This window comes from Anolis carolinensis, chromosome X (genome assembly GCF_035594765.1).
Source record: "Anolis carolinensis isolate JA03-04 chromosome X, rAnoCar3.1.pri, whole genome shotgun sequence".
NCBI classification, from domain to species: domain Eukaryota; kingdom Metazoa; phylum Chordata; class Lepidosauria; order Squamata; family Dactyloidae; genus Anolis; species Anolis carolinensis.
The window spans coordinates 841,506-863,338 of NC_085847.1; the positions used below are offsets into that span (position 1 = coordinate 841,506).

At 39.1% G+C, this 21,833-nt stretch overlaps 1 protein-coding gene across 7 annotated transcripts in view; it reads left to right on the top strand.

Annotated features, from left to right (window-relative positions):
* The window catches only part of mlxip (MLX interacting protein), a 65,698-nt gene that overhangs the window by 25,563 nt on the left and 18,302 nt on the right, over nt 1-21,833 (top strand). For 4 of the 7 annotated variants that reach the window (XM_062958682.1, XM_062958681.1, XM_062958683.1 and 1 more), the window contains exons 2-11: nt 4,757-4,863; nt 6,524-6,609; nt 6,786-6,875; nt 7,313-7,354; nt 7,637-7,805; nt 11,414-11,497; nt 13,101-13,195; nt 15,967-16,609; nt 19,820-19,926; nt 20,014-20,194. In XM_062958682.1, coding sequence (XP_062814752.1) covers nt 4,757-4,863; nt 6,524-6,609; nt 6,786-6,875; nt 7,313-7,354; nt 7,637-7,805; nt 11,414-11,497; nt 13,101-13,195; nt 15,967-16,609; nt 19,820-19,926; nt 20,014-20,194 — 1,604 coding nt within the window. Of the gene's footprint in view, nt 1-1,223; nt 1,612-4,756; nt 4,864-6,523; nt 6,610-6,785; nt 6,876-7,312; nt 7,355-7,636; nt 7,806-11,413; nt 11,498-13,100; nt 13,196-15,966; nt 16,610-19,819; nt 19,927-20,013; nt 20,195-21,833 lie in introns of those variants that run through there. The other 3 variants (XM_062958687.1, XM_062958684.1, XM_062958686.1) reach the window with 3 other exon arrangements.

A 21,833-nucleotide genomic window follows, 5' to 3' on the forward strand; every position in this document is an offset into this window, starting at 1 on the left:
GAACTCATGACCTCCTGGTCAGAGTGATTCATTGCAGCTGGTTGCAGCTGGCTTGCTCTCCTGCCAGCTAATAGGAAAAGCCTATTAAACATCAAATTAGGTTATGATTTTACAAATTAAGCACAAAATCATCATGTTTTACAACAAATTTGACAGAAAAAGCAGTTCAATACACAACAATGTTATGTTGTAATTACTGTATTTACTAATTTAGCACCAAAATATCACGATATATTGGAAACATTGACTACAAAAATTGCTTGGATAATCCAGAAACTTGGATAAGCGAGGCTTGGATAAATGAGACTCTTCTGCACCAATAAAATTATATTAATTGAGGCATCAGTAGGTTAAATGTTTTTGAATATTTACATAAAGCTCAAATTTAAGGTAAGATTGCCTAACTGATCAAATCATTATTCTCATCTTCTTCAATGTAAATGTGTTTATGTATCCTTTTAATAATAATAGAGTAAAATAATACATGTAATAATAATAATAATAATAATTTTAAAAATACAGGAAAATAATACATGTACAGTAGAGTCTCACTTATCCATCTTCTGGATTATCCAAGCCATTTTTGTAGTCAAGGTTTTTAATAGATCGTGATATTTTGGTGCTAAATAATACATTTAGTAGTAAGTAGAGTAAATGTAATAATAATAATATGATCAGAGTGGAATAATAAATGTATTAATAATAGTAAAAACAGAGTAAAATAAATGTAATAGTAGCAACAATAATAGAGAAAAATAATAAATGTAATAATACCAATAATAAGAGAAAAATAATAAATGTACCATATATTCTTGAGTATAAGCTGACCCAATAAAAGCCAACCAGGACCCTCACCCGAGTATAAGCCGAGGGGGGCTTTTTCAGTCTTTAAAAAAGGGCTAAAAAACTAGGCTTATACTCGAGTATATACAGTACTAGATGTAACTAACTTCTTTTGCTACAGTGCTTTTTCTCATATATTTCAGGTGGCTGAGAAAAGCAGATTGTGCCTGAACTTTTCAGCTGCAGTTGGAGCTTTGCTTTCCAGCCGTTCTTGAAAGTGAATGCATGTCAGTGGGAGAGTTTGGACTTCATTGAAACTCCCCAGACAGGAGGAAAATAACCATTCTTATTGGCCCAATACAGGAATGTTTTTGTCCTACGCGGCTGCCTTTTTGCTCTGGAGTACAATAAGCCAGCGATCTTATCTGACGTTCTGAATGAACCTTTGTTGAAAGAAATATTGTTGGTTTTGGCTCGGAGACAGATGAATTCACACTTCCATTGCTCCAGAAAAAGATTAGGTTATTTTAAAGAAAATAAAGATATCTGCAGAAAAGTTCAAAGTGCCTTTTAGACTTTGGTATGGGAGAATAATTGCCTGAATTGGCTTTAGTATGTCCAGTTAATATTAATTACCAATGTAATACCAAACCGATGTAATGCCCTTTCATTCGGGCCGGCGGGAGCAAGGTGCAGATCGCACAGAGTGTGGCATAGAAGCATTTGCTTACTTCAAGCTGTGTATTGAGAATGAGCCTTTGGATAGTCTGGGTCACAACCTGGGTGCCATCCGTTCAGGTTTATGAGTGGCTTCCATCCGGGAACAGAGTAAGTCAGAATATCACAAGAGCCTTCCTCTTCTGCCAGGATTTACCCGTATCTCTGTGTTAGAATGGAGCTAATTTTGGGCTGAATCTTTTACATGCAAACTATAGATTTTACAGAATGGCCTAGCTGTCTTCCTATTATACTTTTAAATACTGCTTGGCCTTAAATTGAAAATCCCTGCCTAGAGAAAACTAATATACCGAGTGGACGAAAGCTTCCAGTGGTTCTCTGTCCGTGTGTGTGTGTTTTCATACAAAAGGAACAATTCCCCAAAGCTAGTAGTTTGAACCTCTATATTCCTCTGTTGCCTGACCATTTGATTTTGTGTTGTGTGCATGAAAAGACTTTGCTGATCTTTCTTTACTGTGTTGTCGAAGAGTTTCATGGCCGGAATCACTGGGTTGCTATGAGTTATGGCCATGTTTCAGAAGCATTCTTTCCTGACATTTTGCCCACATCTGTGGCAAGTATTCTCAGAGAACTCTAGAATCAGGGCAGTAAACAAAGAACAACACTCAGAAAACTGAGGAATTCCAAGCAGGAAACAATCAGGGCCAGGTAACACCTCCCAACAAAGGATTCCCCCAGGCAGGAAGCAGCCAGTTTTGAAGCTACAAGGCTATTCAGTGCTAATCAAGCTGGCCAGTGACAACATTTACAGTTGCCTCCAACAGACAAGAGTTCTTTCTCCCACCCTGGACATTATTCCACAGATATATAAACCAACTTGCCTAGTTTCCAACAGACCTCACAACCTCTGAGGTTGCCTACCATAGTTGCGGGCGAAACGTCAGGAGAGAATGCTTCTGGAACATGGCCATATAGTAAAACTCAGGGTAAACCTTTCTTTGCTGTTTCTAAAATGTTTTCCCCAAAATTGTATTTCATTTGTGGTGGTCTTTGCTGTGCCTTCTAGTCTGTTTCTGCTACTTTTGATGAAGAATACAGAGCAATTGCTACCTATGTACACACATTCAGAGCAAAGTTTGCATGCCAGTGGTAGAACCACAGAATTTGAGACATGCATGTTTTAAAATATCCAGATGAAGTATTATGTGTCGCTTAGACAGTGTTCCTCCTCTTTTAGCACTTGGAAATGTGTCCAGCGGAAAGTATTGATTTTCATTTTATTTCATGAGACCACTGATTTTCTCAAATGTCCTCTTTGGCGGTTTCTTGCTTCCAGTGCTGAATTGAATTGTCCCTGCCTTCTGTGAACAGACTAGAACAAATCAAACAATTGTGTACATTGCAATATATTAGAAATCGGGTATTCAAAAATTAATATGAAAAATTAGGAATTGAATACAGTAGAGTATCACTTATCCAACATAAACGGGCCGGCAGAACGTTGGATAATAAGGAGAGATTAAGGAAAAGCCTATTAAATGTCAAATTACCTTATGGTTTTACAAATTAGGCACCAAAACATCATGTTTTACAACAAATCGACAGTTCAATACATGGTAATGTTACATAGTAATTGCTGTGTTTACGAATTTAGCACCAAAACATCGCAGTGTATTGAAAACATTGGCTACAAAAACATTGGCAACTAACAACTTGACTACAAATAAAGATAAAATTGCATAAAATGAACTTATAGTAAGAACATTGTTGGAAATTAAATGCGTAAATAGTTCACTCCTTGCTGCCTAGAGAAACAGCTGTCGATCCGGGCAGGAAGCTGACTGCGTTGGATAATCCAGAACGCTGGATAAGTGAATTTTCGATAAGTGAGACTCTACTGTAGTTCAGATTAGTATAACCTTCTTGGGGGCCCTCAACCGCCACCCAGTCATTTGTTTTATGGCAACAGGGATTGTTGATTAATTATTATCTGACCCGCCATAATCTTGGACTTAACCTGTTTAGATAGAACAACTAGATTTTGGAACTGTAATGCAGCCAATTGGCTGAAATTGTCCCTGTTGTCCCAGAAAGGAAGGTCAGTTCCCCTCAAACGGCTCCGGTAATCAAATTTTGGCATATCAGGGATGTGTGCCAGGTTTGGTTCAGATCCATCGGTGTTTGGGTTCTCAGTGCTCTCTGGATGTAGGTGAACTACAACTCCCCCAAATCAAGGTGAATTTTCCCCAAAGACCTCCAGTATTTTTTTGCTGGTCATGGGCACTTGACACATGTGTCAAGTTAGATCTAATCTCATCTTTGGTGGAGTGCAGGTGAACTATACATCACAGCACCTACAACTCCAAAATGTCCAGGTCAATTCCCCCCAAAACCCACCAAGATTCAAATGTGGTTATATTGGGTATATGTGCCAAGTTCATTCAAAAACATCATTGTTTGGGTTCATATTGCACTCTGGATGTAGATGAACTGCAACTCCTCTAAATCTCTCCGAAGACCTCCAGTATTTTTTTTAGTCATGGGGATTCTGTGTGCCAAGTTAGTTCCAGTTCCACCGTTGGTGGAGTTCAGAATGCTCTTGGATTACAGGTGAACTATACATCCCAGTCCCTACAACTCCTATAAATCATGATGAATTCTCCCCAAACCGCTGTATTGTGTTCAGTTGCTGATCAAGTCCTCTGCTGTGTGCCGTAGAAAAGAAAGAGTGATGGGAGAGGCAGTGGGCAGGGTTATGCAAATTCCACACCAATGAAGGGAGTAACACTGGGATGTCAGTGGTGGAGGAAACACATAAAATCTAGGATGAAATTGTCCCTGGATGAAAGTCTTCACTTGGGTGGTGGGCAATAATAATAATACTAGTAATAATAATAATTTTTATTTTACCCCGCCACCATCTCCCCAACGGGACTCAGACTCAGTATGGTGTTTGTAGATGACATTGGCAGGGCTCTTGAATGTGTTCACAGTGCTCACTATAATCTATAATGTCATTGGAGGTAGAGCCATTGGTGTCTCCTGAGTAGTGGGAGCTATAGTTGTTTGTGGAGGCACAAGCTTGTCCGTGTAAGTGGGCACCCCAACCACACACATATACATATTTTCACTTTTATTGTGTGTATAGATTTCTGGACCAGTTCACCACAATCTGTCTGCTGTCGCACTTAGCTTGGGAGCGGAGGCTCTGGTGTAATAAGGTGCTGGGTTGCTTTCAGCGCTGCTTACTTTCATATGTATCTTTATTTTAAAACAATTACTGTTTCTGTTGCAGTGGCAAATTGGTCTCTCCGAAGTGGAAGAATTTCAAGGGCCTCAAGCTTCAATGCCGGGACAAAATCCGGCTCAACAACGCCATCTGGAGAGCCTGGTACATCCAATGTAAGTAGCAAGCGCTCTGGCTCTGCTTTTGTGTGTTTGACAAAATGTATCCATCTATTTGTGACCCGGGTGACATGTTATTTCTTTGACATATGAAGTATTTCAAAGCTTAATAGCATCACATCCCCAGGGAGGGCAGAGATACCAGTGTTATCTACTGGAACATGTTGTCTGAACTTGGTTAAATACAGAAGTCTTCCATTACCCTACCTGCTTTGTCTATTTGATGTATGTTCTATCTTAATATCGACACTCTTTTTATCAGTTTGATTGTTAGCCCATTTATGTCCATATTGTACCTTTTAATGCTGTGGATGATTGTTTATATTTCCTGCTCTTAATTATGTTTTTTAAACTATGACCTGTTTAATTTGTTTTTAAATGTGATGCTTGATGCTTTAACTGTTTGGTTTTATGATTTTAAGTGATTTGTATTGGGCTTGTCCCCGTGTGAGCCGCTCTGAGTCCCCATTGGCATAAAAAAATAAAGCTATTATTATTATTATTATTATTATTATTATTATTATTATTATTGACACAATGACGTTGTATGACACAGCAAACAAGATAGATATGCTGGATTTCGTATCACAAAATCACAAGTCGAACACTTCCCAAGTGTTTAGGACTGTGTGATGTATTTTCGGATGATGCGAGCAGATCCCAGTAGGGTGGCCTTTTGCAGTTGGCAGATCGTAATTTTGTCACTGTCTATTGTTTCCAAATGCTGGCTGAGATCTTTTGGCACGGCACCCAATGTGCCGATCACCACCAGGACCACCTGCACTGGTTTCTGCCAGAGTCGTCGTCGTCATCTTCTTCTTCTTATTATTATTATTATTTTCTGACACAGCAAACAAGATAGATATGCTGGATTTCGTATCACAAAATCACAAGTCGAACACTTCCCAAGTGTCTAGGACTGTGTGATGTATTTTCGGACGATGCGTGCAGATCCCAGTCAGGTGGCCTTTTGCAGTTGGCAGATCGTAATTTTGTCAATGCCTATTGTTTCCAAATGCCGGCTGAGATCTTTTGGCACGGCACCCAGTGTGCCCATCACCACTGGGACCACCTGCACTGTTTCTGCCAGAATCTTTGCAGTTCAATCTTGAAGTCCTGATAGCGGCTGAGTTTTTCCTGTTGTTTTTCGTCAATGCGCCTGTCACCTGAGATGGCGACATCAATGATCCAAACCTTTTTGTTTTCCACAACTGTGATGTCTGGTGTGTTGTGTTCCAGAACTTTGTCAGTCTGGATTCGGAAGTCCCAAAGTATTTTTGCATGCTCATTTTCCAATACTTTTGCAGGTTTGTGATCCCACCAGCTCTTTACTGCTGGGAGGTGGTACTTGAGGCATAAGTTCCAATGAATCATTTGTGCCACAGAGTTGTGCCTCTGTTTGTAGTCTGTCTGTGCGATTTTCTTACAGCAGCTGAGGATATGATCCATGGTTTCGTCAGCTTCCTTGCACAGTCTGCATTTTGGGTCATCAGCTGATTTTTCGATCTTGGCCTTAATTGCATTTGTTCTGATGGCTTGCTCCTGGGCTGCAAGGATCATCATTATTATTATTATTATTATTAGTAGTAGTAGTAGTAGTAGTAGACCCAGGACGGGGTCTGGTCATGCCCTAAGAGTGCTGTCAATTCTCTTGTAGATCTGGAGAAGCGGAAGAACCCTGTGTGCCATTTTGTGACTCCCTTGGACGGCTCTGTGGAGGTAGATGAGCACCGTCGTCCTGAGGTAGATCAGACAGAAGCTTCCATTTTCCTTAATGCTTCCTGTGTTTCTTTGCTTCTTTTATTATACTGTGTGTGAATGTGTATGCAAGTATGAATGAGAGCTTTGTGGAGACCGAGTGCGAGCTCTCGATCCCTTTTGTTTCAATCATGTCCCTCAATTTGTATAATTTGTTTTAGGCTATTGCGACAGAAGGGAAATATTGGAAACGACGTATAGAAATTGTGATCCGAGAGTATCACAAGTGGAGAACGTACTTCAAGAAAAGGGTATGCTTACGTGCAGCTGTTCTTGCAGAAGAGCAGGATAGAAATGTATTAAATAAATAAATAAATATTGTGCTATGGTAATAATATGATATATTGTATGTAAATATAACTTGTAAGCCTTCGGATTGAGAGAGGGGGAGGGTATAACTGCAGTAAATAAATAAATGTTTTCCCATTTGCGTATTTTCATGTTACTCATAAAACTGTGGCTCAATAAGATTTCAGAATCCTTTGATTCAGTAAACATTCCTCATAAAAAGGGAGTTTGGGGCCCTGAACATCTTGCCTTCTTGATGTTCATTGGACACAAAGTTTATCTCCATCTCCAGGGTCAGGAAGGCTGGTCAACAATTGTGAAGTTGTGAAACAACATCTGTAATATGTTGGAAAGCCATTGGGGATGATTGTTCTAGAATATTTTATTTTTCCTTTTCCAGTTGCAGAAGCACAAAGATGAAGACCTTTCCAGCTTGGTCCGGGTAGGTGTTGAGTTTTCCTTGGTTTTATTTGTTTAGGGAAAAGTCCCAACATTGACATTTTAAAAAATCAAGTATTGATAAGAACAAAAAGTTTCTCAAAGGTTAAAAGCTAAAAAAAAAATTCAGATGCTAAGGGTGGCATAGTACAACGGGCAAAGTTAGCCAATAACTGTTCTCTCAGATGTGGAGGAATTGTAACACTTTGTGCCTTATGGACTCATTGCTAGCTGTGTGCAGCTGCTGGCCCTCTCATTTAATGTTTATTTTTTCCCTCTTCTGCAGGATGATGATATGCTGCTCTGGCAGAATGAGAGCTATGGCAGGGAGACCCCGGTCCCAATGGAACTGGACTCCCTTTTTAGCACCGACATGCTCATGTCGGAGTTGCCGGACACCCTCTTCTCCACGTTGTCTTCTCACCAGCCAGTCTGGCCAAGTCCCAGAGAGATAGGTATAAAAATAAAATAATTATAGGTAAAATCTTGTTTGTGTCCTGTGTAGAGAACTTATTTCTAAAGATCAGGTTTGCTGCGTTTTGTGCCTTCCATTTTAAAAAAGCAGATGAACTTCCCTCTTTTACGAGAGTTATCCAGAAAGTAGATTACGTTTTGGAATTAAAAATGAACGAAGTACAGTAGAGTTCCGGTTAACCGACTTCCGGTTAACTGACACTCCGTATTATCCGACGCCCCAGTCCCCTTGGGAGGTGCTCATGCACGTTGCTAGGTAGCTTGCTATCTACCTAGCAACGCGCACAGGCACCTCCCAAGAGGCAGGGCGGCGAGCAGTGAAGCGCCCATGCGCGTTGCTAGGTAGATAGCAAGCTACCTAGCAACGCGCACAGGCGCTTCGCTAAGCCGAGTGCTCGCTGCTCTGCCCCTTGGGAGGCGCTGGTGCGCGTTGCTAGGTAGATAGCAAGCTACCTAGCAACGCGCACGGGCGCTTCCCAAGGGGCGGAGCGGTGAGCACTTGGCTTAGGAAGCACCCCTGAGCGTTGTTAGGTAGCTTGTTATCTACCTAGCAATGCACATGGGCACCTGCCAAGAGGCGGAGCAGAAGCGCTCCTGCACGTTGCTAGGTAGCTTGCTATCTACCTAGCAACGTGCACGGGACACTTCCTTCAACTGGCTTGCTGGATAATAGGGCCTCCCTATTATCCGTCAGATCCAGTTATTCGACATTCGGCCCGCCCGTTTATGTCGAATAACCGGAACTCTACTGTATAGGAGAAAATATTTACCATATGCAATTGAAAGCCACACCCAAATACCACTTCTCAACATAGTCGCCATTCAAATCTAAGCACTTACCATAGCGATGAATGAGTTTTGCAACTCCTTCCCCACAAAACTCTGCCGCTTGCATCCTCAACCAAACGGTCACCCCTTCCCGCAGCTGTGCAGCGTCACCAAAACGCTGCATTGCCGGCCACACCCCCATTGTTGGAAACAAGTGGTTGAGGACGCAAGTGGCAGAGTTTTGTGGGGAAGGAATTGCCAAGCTCATTCATCGCTATGATGTGCCTAGATTTGAATGGGGACTATGTTGAGAAGTGGTATTGGAGTGTGCATATGGTAAATGTTTTCTCCTATACCAGTGATGGCCAACCTATGACACGCGTGTCAGCACTGACACGCCTAGCCATTTTTGCTGACAAGCTGCCGCATGCAGATTGATTGGATGACTATGTCTTTTGTGGCTAAATTTGGTGTGATTTGGTCCAGGGTTTTTGTTGTTTACTCCATGGGAATTATGCACATTACATTATAATTATTATTCTATTATTATTGTAGTATATTATCATATTATTACTATTATATTATTGTTATATTATTCATTATTCATGACTACATTGAAACTAGAATAGAGAGAAATCAGCGTGGAAACTTACAAGAGGTACCATTGATTGTTGTACATGGAAATAATGGTAGTAAATAGTTTTTGATTTATTAAATACAGTTATATATTACAATTATATATTTTTGTTCTTTAAACTATACATATTGCGAAATTATGGGGGGTTTTTTCTCGAAGTGACACACCACCCAAGTCATGCTAGGTTTTTTGGTGAATTTTGACACACCAAGCGCAAAAGGTTGCCCATCATTGTCCTATACTTTGTTCATTTTTAATTCCAAAATGTAATCTACTTTCTGGATAACCCTCGTATTTCTGCTTCATCTTGACCACTACCACTAAGTGAGCATGTTTTGAAAGGGCTATGGCTCCCTGCCTTGGAACATTTGGTCACCGCCATGCATCTAATAATAATAATTTCAGATGTGTCTGGGAGATACAAGCCACAAGGAGAGGTGGGTAAGAAATTTAATTATTATTATTATTATTATTATTATTTAATTTCTTACCCACCTCTCCTTGTGGCTTGTATCTCCCAGACACATCTGAAACTGGAGGACGAATAGTCAGTCAGACTGTTCTTGTATCTTCAGGGGTTTTAAAAACCTAACAAATATGATTCATGAAAACCCTTGATGGGAGAATGCTATTTCTTGAAAGGTTTTCTACAGGGAGAACTCCAAATTGAAAATTGGAATTGGTTGCTAAACACATTCAACATTCCACCTTTTCTCAGGAATCACAACTGAGAGTCTTACGTTGCCATAAGGCAGTGATGGCCAACCTATGACATGCGTGTGAGCACTGACACGCCTAGCCATTTTTGCTGACACGCTGCCGCATGCAGATTGATTGGATGACTAATGCCTTTTGTGGCCAAATTTGGTGTGATTTGGTCCAGTGGTTTTGTTGTTTACTCCACGGCAATTATGCACATTACATTTATATATATATAAATACATATATTTATATATTTATAAATGGATCATGACTGATCCATGAGGTCACGAAGAGTCAAACAGCTGAACGAGTGAGACGACAACGATATATATATATAAACACACACACACACACATTATCATTCTATTATTATTGTAGCATGTTATTATATTATTACTATTATATTATTATTATATTATTCATTATTCATGACTACATTGAAACTACAATAGAGAGAAATCAGCGTGGAAATTGCAAGAGGTACCATAGATTGTTGTACATGGAAATAATGGTAGTAAATAGTTTTTGATTTATTAAATACAGTTATTTTATTTATTTATTTATTTATTTATTTACAGCATTTATATTCTGCTCTTCTCACCCCGAAGGGGACTCAGGGCAGATCGCATTACACGTATAGGCAAACATTCAATGCCTTTTTAACACAGGACAAAGACAAACAACATAGCTCCGAGCGGGCCTCGAACTCATGACCTCCTGGTCAGAGTGATTGATTGCAGCTAATTGCAGCTGGTTTGCTGGTTTGCTCTCCCGTCTGCGCCACAGCCCCGGGCCAGTTATATATTACAATTATATATTTTTGTTATTTAAACTATATATATTGTGAAATTATGGGTGTTTTTTTTCTCGAAGTGACACACCACCCAAGTCATGCTAGGTTTTTTGGTGAATTTTGAGACACCAAGTGCAAAAGGTTGCCCATCATTGCCATAAGGCATATGCAGTTGAAAAAAATAAAAATTTTCCTCAGGCCTCAATAAATTTGGTTGCTGTGAGTTTTCCAGGCTGTATGGCCATGTTTATGTTTCTCCATCCCTGAACGTTCCAAAGCCATCTTGCCTAGTTTCCAACAGACCTCACAGTCTCTGAGGATGCCTGCCATAGATGCAGGCGAAAGGTCAGGAGAGAATGCTTCTGGAACATGGTCATATAGCCTGGAAAACTCACAGCAACCCAGTGATTTCGGCTACGAAATCCATCGACAACACCTCAATAAATTGTTTAAAGACTTTTGACTAACATAGGATCTTTTGTTTCCATGTGGTGCAAAAGGCTTGGAGCAACTACTCTTAAAATGTATCCCTTGGAGACTAAATTGTACCATCTTTAGACTGTTATATGAGCCCCTTTCTTCTTGTTTGCCACATCTACAAGAGTTTTCTGTTCTGGTGGGGGTGGGGGAGAGACTTATTTGGTCTCGAGGCATCAAAATTTCTCATTTCTGTCTCTGAACTTTTCTAGCACACCTAGGCAATGCTGACATGATTCAGCCAGGACTGACTCCTCTCCAGCCCAACTGTATGGATACCTTTGAACTTTTTCAAGGTAAGAATTTTTACTGAAACAATACATCCCATTTGCCAGCCTCAATTTCTGCGGATAGCATTTACGCAGCTGTGTGCCACAGTATGACATTTCACTCCTGTTCAGATATATTGTTTGCTTCCCAGATTACTCAGTGGCAATTGAAAGTGCAATGACATCAGGAAGTCATTTTTTTGAGTCCTTTACATAGGGAGAAATAGGCCTTTCTTTGGCCTAGAGATCCCTATATCATCATACTTATTTTGGCTTGAATGCTGTAATGTTAGCACCTTTGGAAAGGTTCAGTAAGAATGTTTAGAATGACATCTGTTAAGCCACTCAGCTGCTCTATCACTTTTGACTCTGGTATTTGTCCAAGTTTGAGGCATTTGTAAAAGTAGCACATCCCTTATTTTAGTTCTTATTTAGTTTGCGTGCCAAAAGCTCCTGTTCTTTCTGCTTTTAGTTTCCTTGTGTGTCGAAAAAGCTTCCCACCTTTTAAAAGTATATTTTAGCAAAAACAAAGCTATCAAATCAGTGAGAGTATATATACCATATATACTCAAGTATAAGCTGAGTTTTTCAGTCCTTTTTTAGGGCTGAAAAAGCCCTGCTTGGCTTATACTCGAGTGAGGTTCCTGGTTGGCTTATATTCGGATCGGCTTATATTCGAGTATATACGTAATTTATTATTTTTTCTCTATAATTGTTATTATTTTACTCTATGTATTATTATTATTATTACATTTATTATTTTACTCTATTATTATTGTTACTATTACTACAAGCTGAGTTTTTCAGTCCTTTTTTAGGGCTGAAAAAGCCCTGCTTGGCTTATACTCGAGTGAGGGTCCTGGTTGGCTTATATTTGGATCGGCTTATATTCGAGTATATACGTAATCTATTATTTTTTCTCTATTATTATTGTTATTATTTTACTCTATGTATTATTATTATTACATTTATTATTTTACTCTATTATTATTGTTACTATTACATTTATTCTTTTTCTCTATTATTGTCTTTATTATTACATTTATTATTTTATTCTATTATTATTATTACATTTATTCTTTTAGTGTATTTGTTATTATTGGATGGATACGTAATCGTATTTACATTGAAGAAGGTTTATTATTTATTTATTATTTATTACAATATTTATATCCCGCCCTTCTCACCCAACAGGGGACTCAGGGCGGCTTACAATAAAACGCATATATAAAAATTGTACAATACACTATAAATCAGTTAAAAAATTAACTTACATCGGACATTCATAAAACGCATTATAAAATACAGATAGGCATGTTCAAGTTTAAAAGACTATGTCTGTCAATTGAGGTTAAAATGATATTTAATCCGAATTGGATAGTCTTACCTTAAATTACAGTTTTATGTCAATATTCAAAAACAATTAGTTTTCAATTAGTTTTATTTTATTGTTATCTGTTTTTGTTTTTATTTTTGAAATTGACCGGTAGATGTTGCATTTCCTGCCCTTGGCTTATACTCGAGTCAATAAGTTTTCACAGTTTTTTGTGGTAAAATTAGGTGCCTCGGCTTATATTTGGGTCGGCTTATACTCGAGTATATATGGTATTTCCTTTGTCTTTTTTTTTAGAACTTTTCATGTCAAATCGTACCATTAACTGCTTCAGTGCCATGACTCCTACTGCCAGTTCTGCCATGGCGGATGCCTGTACTCATTCTTCGCAGGTAAGAATAAGGGAGAACAATAACAGCAACAACCGCAACCACTTTATCTGTTAGCTGCTTCTCCTCATGGCTCGAAGTGGGACACACCACAGGTAAAACATATCACATTAATAAAAAACATACCCTAATATATGTGCATTAAAACACATCATTAAAGGAAGATAGTAAAGACGTGATCCAGAAATTTCAGTTGGCAGAGCAGGTCCTCTCTCTCTCTCTCTCTCTCTCTCTCTCTCTCTCTCTCTCTCTCTCTCTCTCTCTATATATATATATATATATATATATATATATATTTTTCACCACTGTGGTCTACAATTTCCTTTCTAATTATTTTCAATTGGTTTCTATTATCAATTTTTTTTTGTTTCATTTCTTATTGGAGTCCAATCTATTATTTTTATAACCTTCTAAATGGTAATTTATATATATATATATATATATACACACACACACACACACACACACTATAATTTTAGATATATACAATATAATTTACAATAATATGTAATAATTGTAACATATTAAATATATATATAATATTCATAATATTATATTATAATACGATATAATACTAATAATACAATATAATATTAATTATATATTATATTTTACATGTAATATTACTAATAATATTACAATATATTGATATAGTACAATATAGTAATTTATTGCCAGTATTGTACTATGCTAATAATATAATATTGTATGTAAATTTAATTTGTAAGCCGCTCTGAGTCCCTTTCGGGGTGAGAAGGGCGGCATATAAATGTAGCAAATAAAAAAATAAATAAAATAATCATTTCATGATAATAATAATAATAATAACAACAACGGCAACAACAACTTTATTTTTGTATCCTGCCTCATCTCCCCAGAGGGACTTGAGGCAGCTCATATGGGGAAGAATAGATCAATAGATTATTGTAGATCAATAGGTACCGCTCTGGCGGGAAGGTAACGGTGTTCCATGCAGTCATGCCGGCCACCTGACCTTGGAGATGTCTACGGACAACGCCGGCTCTTCAGCTTAGAAATGAAGATGAGCTCCAACCCCCAGAGTCGAACATGACTGGACTTGACGTCAGGGGAAACCTTTACCTTTACCTTAAATTAGTTAAATTAGCCTCCCGCATAAAGCATACCTAAATTTCCTACTTGACAGATGCAACTCTCTTTCGGGCTGCTTAGGTAAACAGCAAGCTGGGCTATTTAATGTTTGGGGGCTTAACCAGACCCGGGCTTCGAACTCATGACCTCTCGGTCAGTAGTGATTTATTGCAGCTGGTTACTAGCCAGCTCCGCCACAACCCAGCCCTTTTATTTTACAAGTCCACTGTCGCACCTCAGAATAGTTCACCTTGCTGTTGACACCAAATCACACACAGAAGATAGTCTTTTGTAATCTGAGTGAAAGCAAATATATATCAAAGCATATCAAAGTTCCCAAAGTAGTTGTAAAAGAGTCAGTAAATCCAATAGTCCATAGGCAAAACAAGAATCAGTAAATCCAATAGTCCATAGGCAAAACAAGAGTCAGTAAATCCAATAGTCTATAGGCAAAAACAAGAGTCAGTAAATCCAATAGTCCATAGGCAAAACAAGAGTCAGTAAATCCAATAGTCTATAGGCAAAAACAAGAGTCAGTAAATCCAATAGTCTATAGGCAAAAACAAGAGTCAGTAAATCCAATAGTCCATAGGCAAAACAAGAGTCAGTAAATCCAATAGTCTATAGGCAAAAACAAGTCAGTAAATCCAATAGTCCATAGGCAAAACAAGAGTCAGTAAATCCAATAGTCTATAGGCAAAAACAAGAGTCAGTAAATCCAATAGTCTATAGGCAAAAACAAGAGTCAGTAAATCCAATAGTCTATAGGCAAAAACAAGAGTCAGTAAATCCAATAGTCTATAGGCAAAAACAAGAGTCCATTTCCCAAAAGAACAAAGGTCCATAGGTTACAAAGATCCAGGAACAAGAGAATCTCTAAGGCAGGAAAACATAGACATCCACTCTGATGAAGCGAGAGTTTGCTTTGACAAAGATATGTCTCTCAACACACAGTTTTAAAAGCAACCCAAAAATGCATTTCTCTTTCCTTCAGAGGCCTCCCGCTATCCTGCTAATCTCAGGCTGCGGCGAGGTAGAGGCATTCCTTTCCATTGCAAACGATCTGCTCTAGATAGCAATGGCACTTCCTTAAGGCCAACTAAATCATTATCTTGTACCTGAACAGGGGCCTGAGACGAATCCAGCTCATTAGTTCCCATGGGAATGTCTCCCTGGTTGTTATCTATGACAGGCTGGTTCAAGAGTTCATCCACAAGCTGTGTCTCTTGCTCTTCTGAACCAGCCTGTATAATTCCCATCCCCATGCCATCATCCTGAAATTCATCCTGCATGTGTTGGGTTCTCTTCTCCCAGTTGTGCCGTGGGTCAATCTTCCAAAGGAAAGAGCACCAAGACACGCTGGTAGATTCCAACAGATTTTATTGTACCGAATACCAGAACCTTCTCTTTGGCCCACATATATAGTGGCCCTCACATACCAGAGGGTCGTTGAGGTTTTATGGCTGGCATCTGTTCTTTGTCAGCCAACCAGAGATGTCACAGATTGGAGATCATGAAAGCGTCCCATCATCTGGCTCCTGCATCTGAAACCCAGAATCCCCTTCCTCATCTTCAGTCTGGCTCTGCTGCTGCTGAGTCACAACATCCACCACATGTGGGGAAAGGTTCCTCCTTGATGTTTGCATGTCCCAATTCCTTTTCAGACTTCGGACCTCTCTCCGGGCTCTTTGTCCAGCCCTCTTCCCCCGGTCAACCTCAGCGAAGGGCTCATTGCCACCCCAGTGCCTGCTCCCATCATTCCTGGTGTGGTGGACATTGGTGTCGACCAGTGCCTCAACCTGAGGAGTGGGGACTCCTTCCTAGAGCCGCCCGGTTTCAGCTCCACCCCTTCGCTGAGCAACCAACCTCCGTTCCTGCCTCCTTTTCCGGATCTCGTGCCGCTCCTGCAGCCGGGTGTTCCTTCTCTGCCGTCCCAACTGCCTCTGAATGCTGGCTTGACCTCCCAGACGCCCATCTTTGCTCCTTCGGAGCCCCCCAAGTTTGGGCTCTGCAAGTCTTCTGTGATCACCCACACGGCCTCGGCCACCCTGACGCGGAATGTCCCGGCCACCACCTTCAGCCACAGCCAGGCCGGCCTCGTGGCAACGCAACAGCCGGGAGGAGTGCCTTGCAACCTGACCCTTCAGGCTGCGGTCCCGCAACAACAACCTCTTCTACAGCCGCACACAAACTTCGCCCTCCCCGTCGCGGGCTCCAGGATGAGGCCCAAGAAGCCGCAAAAGATAGTGCCTGCCCCAAAGCTAGAGACTGTCTCCTTGGTGTTGAAAAATGCCTTCATTGCCCCAGGTGAGTGGTCCGTCCGGGCATCCCGTTTTGGTGGGCTCGGGATTGTACATTTGTCTCCTGTACAGAGGTAGTGATGGGGTGTTGGGTCATTTCAAAAAGAGGAAAAAAAAAGCATTTTAAAAGTTTATTTTTTTAATATATTTTTATTTTCAAGTGATATATACAGCGAAAGTGTGGGAATAAAGGTGTTTATAAAAAAAAGAAAAGTGGGAATAATAAAAGAAAGAATGAGTGTTTAGAGAGAGAAAGGAAAAATAATAATAAAAAATAATATAGATACAGTAGAGTCTCACTTATTCTACTTTTCCTTGGGTAAGTATTAAGTCTATTAATTATAATCCATCTTTCCCTTTTATTAAATCTGGCAATTTTAGTTCAAAATCTTAAACTTGGTAGGACTCTTTAATATACTTTTCAAATTGTGTCCATTTTTAGACCTTTAACATTATTCCTCTTTAGCAAAAAAGTTAACTTAATTTCCATGACTTTATTTAGCCATGACTTTTTAGTTGGTAAGCTGTCTGTTTTCCATTCCTTTGCGAAAACCATTCTGGCTGCTTGTCACTAAGTAAATAAGTAATTTTTCTTTGTTTACATCTAAAATGAGTTCCTCTTCGTATATTCCCAGTAAATATATTTCAGGTCGCATTACATATTTGACACCCAATATTTTTTGACTTTCTTTGTGTATCATTTTCAAAAATTCCACTGTTTTGTCTCACGTCCACCACATATGAAAAAGTCAATCTTTAAAAGTTTCAGAAACTATTTGAAAGAACTACATTTCTATATAAGAAAGTTAGGGGTCATTCCATGCCAAGTGGTCTAAACCTTCCCACCATCATGTTCTCCAATTTTGTTCAAATTTTAGCTGTAGCACCAGTTATTAAATTAAATATTAAATTAGATTATTAATTAAATATTAAATTAGATATTAAATTAAGTTCCGCCAAAATGTGAGGTCTCTGACTGCAATAGTTGCTGATCTAGACGCCCTTATCTGAAGGATAGTCAGTCATTTAACAAAATGTCATTGTGGGGCTCTAATAAAATTGAAACTAAGTGTATAAGAATGGCTCAGAAACTGAAATCCTGTACAGTTTTTTTCTGCTGATGCCGATGAAATTAATTTTAACATTACGGGTGCAAAATCCAATCAAATAAGTTGACTCCAAGTGTCCATCAAAATGTGTCATGACAAATTTTCATCAGTATTCAGACTGCAATAATTTCCATGCAAACGAAGATACGGACTTGACATTTTGACCAAGCGTTATGCTTGTGCTGGACATAATAACCGCCAAATTTGCATCTATAAACACTCCGCAGGATCTCTTCAAATTTGGCACTTTTGGCGCAAATGGTAATATATATATATATACATATACATACATATATATACATATATACAATATAATTTACAATAATATATAATAATTATAACATATTGTATATACCTATAATATTCATAATATATTGTAATACAATATAATACTAATAATACAATATAATAATATTAATTATATATTATATTTTACATGTAATATTACAATATATTGATACAGTACAATATAGTAATTTATTAACAGTATTGTACTATGCTAATAATATAATATTGTATTTAAATTTAATTTGTAATACGCTCTGAGTCCCCTTCGGGGTGAGAAGGGCAGTATATAAATGCAGCAAGTAAATAAATAAATAAATAATAGGTTACATCTAAGTATCCCAGGATCCACATTAGCTCGCACTCAAGCCATGTTGTTCTTCTGCAGCTATCTTTAAGAGGCATTTCTCTTATCACAGGGGTCTAACTAAATATTTCACTGCTTTATATGCATTCAGGATGGGGATGGGAAAGGAGTATACTACTGTTTAAAGCCTCCTTGGACACATGGAATTAATTGTACCATTGTACAATTTCTTGGACCTGATCAATGTTTGAAGTAGTCTCTGTGGCACCAACTAGAGGGAAAGGTATTGGAAATAACTGAGCACATATCCATTTGGAAATAAATGGCAATCATAACTTTATTGAAAAGGAAAAATTATGTCATATCTGTTTGTCAAATGTCAATCTCCATGAACCACCTTTTGAAAACCACTAGTCAAGAAAAGCATGACCTTGTTAGAAGTCAACCCTTTGAACAAGTGATAGTCACAAGCATTCATGTAATGGCACACATATAACTCAGCTGTTAAACTGAAGAACCATGTCTTTGAACTGCTAAGGACAAAGACAGACCACTACAAAATATATTTGGTTAGCAGAGGATAGTTGTTTCATGAAGTTGCCCAAAGATATGCACTCCCTTGAAACCTCTTAATTTAAAATATGCACTCTGAGATAAAAAAAAAAACCAAAGTCTTCTTTGAAAAATAACATATCTTGTTTACTTACAATCATCTTGTATTAATTCACCATACAGGCACATTTCTTATTAAAGTTCAGTTATAGATAGAATGTAGTTCTCTGTGTGTATTGAGTACACAAGATATCATTCTTAATCAATTGTCCATAGTTTTTAGGTAGCGTTGTACTCATGGAAGTCCATAAGTCATACTTCTCTCCTGAAGTCCAAAACAACAGCATGTATCCACCTCCGCTGAGGTGTAACAGAAGGGCGGGATATAAATGTAATAAATAAATAAATACAGTAGAGTCTCACTTATCCAACACTTGCTTATCCAACGTTCTGGATTATCCAACGCATTTTTGTAGTCAATGCTTTCAATATATCGTGATATTTTGGTGCTAAATTCATAAATACAGTAATTACTATATAGCATTACTGTGTACTGAACTACTTTTTCTGACAAATTTGTTGTCTAACATGATGTTTTGGTGCTTCATTTGTAAAATCATAACTTAATTTGATGTTTAATAGGGTTATCCTTAATTCCTCATTATCCAACATATTCGCTTATCCAACGTTCTGCCGGCCCGTTTATGTTGGATAAGTGAGACTCTACTGTACATTGCCTAGTTTATCCATCCCTCACAACCTCTGAGCATGCCTGCCATAGATGTGGGTGAAACGTCAGGAGAGAATACTTCTGGAACATGGCCACACAGCCCGAAAGACATACAACAACCCAGCACAAGCCTTGTTTGACAGCATTTGTGCCCTTTCTGGGTACGTTCTCCTTCGGTCCCCCTCCTCTGGTTCCCTTTCCTCTCCTGGTTCCACCTTCTGCTCTGTTTTTCAGCAGCCTTTCAGGGACCATCCCGAGCGGTGATTGTATCTCCTGCAGCTATGAAAAGAGAAGGTGTTTTGGCCCCCGGAATGTCTCAGCCCGGTGTGGTCATGCCCAGAGTAAGAAGCCCGGCATCTCTCGAGGGGAGGGCAGAGGCAGGCGGCTGGGACTATCGTGCAAGACTTCGTCGTGCCTTTTTCTTTCAGGTGCCTCGAGCCACAGAATTCCACAGCGGTATTCTGCTCAGCCCCGGCCAGGCGCCTCCGAGTCCCCAGGCGGTCTCCGCGGCCATTCCGCATCTTTTTTCTCCCAGTGCAATCCAGGAAGGCCTGGTGAAAGGCGAACAGCCCCCTCCCCACCAAACCTGCTGCCAGGTGCCCTCGCCTAGTAAGTGGACCAAGTGTAGCTCCTGGAAGTTTGTGTTGGGACCAGGGGTCCCCAAACTAAGGCCCGGGGGACGGATGCGGCCCATCGAAGCCATTTATCTGGCCCCCATGGCACAAGGGCAGAAGGGGGTTGGGCTAAATGACCCAATGGTCTCTTCTTCTCTTACAACCATTATTATTATTATTATTATTATTATTATTATTCGAAACACAACAAGTTGAGTCCACAGCAGACACTCTGCTGGCTGTTGTATTGGATCACACATCGATTATTATTATTATTATTATTATTATTATTATTATTATTATTCGAAACACAACAAGATGAGTCCACAGCAGACACTCTGCTGGCTGTTGTATTGGATCACACATCGATTATTATTATTATTATTATTATTATTATTATTATTATTATTATTCGAAACACAACAAGATGAGTCCACAGCAGACACTCTGCTGGCTGTTGTATTGGATCACACGTCGATTATTATTATTATTATTATTATTATTATTATTATTCGAAACACAACAAGATGAGTCCACAGCAGACACTCTGCTGGCTGTTGTATTGGATCACACGTCGATTATTATTATTATTATTATTATTATTATTATTATTATTATTCGAAACACAACAAGATGAGTCCACAGCAGACACTCTGCTGGCTGTTGTATTGGATCACACACCGATTATTATTATTATTATTATTATTATTATTATTATTATTATTATTATTATTATTAGAAACAACAAGATGAGTCCACAGGAGACACTCTGCTGGCTGTTGTATTGGATCACACACCGATTATTATTATTATTATTATTATTATTATTATTATTCGAAACACAACAAGATGAGTCCACAGGAGACACTCTGCTGGCTGTTGTATTGGATCACACGTCGATGATGATTATTATTATTATTATTATTATTATTCGAAACACAACAAGATGAGTCCACAGGAGACACTCTGCTGGCTGTTAAATTGGATCACACATCGGACACTTCCCAAGTGTCTAGGACTGTGTAATGTATCGGCAAATAATGCATGCAGATCCCAGTAAGGTGGCCTTTTGCACCTGACAGGTGATGATTTTGTCAGCACTGATTGTGTTTAAGTGCAGGCCAAGGTCTTTAGGCACTGCACCCAGTGTGCCGATCACCACTGGGACCACCTTGACCGGCTTGTGGCAGCGTCTTTGTAATTCGATCTTTAAATCCTCATATCATGTCAGCTTTTCCAGTTGTTTCTCCTCAATCCTGCTGTCGCCTGGGATTGCAACATTGACAATCCATACTTTGTTTTTTAACACAATTGTGAGGTCAGGAGTATTTGTGTTCCAAAATCCTGTATTATTATTATTAACATTGAGGCTGGGTGGCCATCTGTCAGGGGTGCTTTGCTTGTGTTTTCGGTGCACAAAGGCAGAAGGGGATTGGACTCAATGGCCCAAAGGGTCTCTTCCAACCCTCTTTTTATTATTATTAATTATTATTATTGCTAGGTGGCCAAGTATAGTCTGGCCCTCCAACAGTCTGAAGGATCGTGAACTGGCCCCCTGTTTAGAAAGTTTGGGGACCCCTGGCCTTAACAATCCTAGGAAGGGTCCTAATCCTAAACATGATTCCACAGTGTCA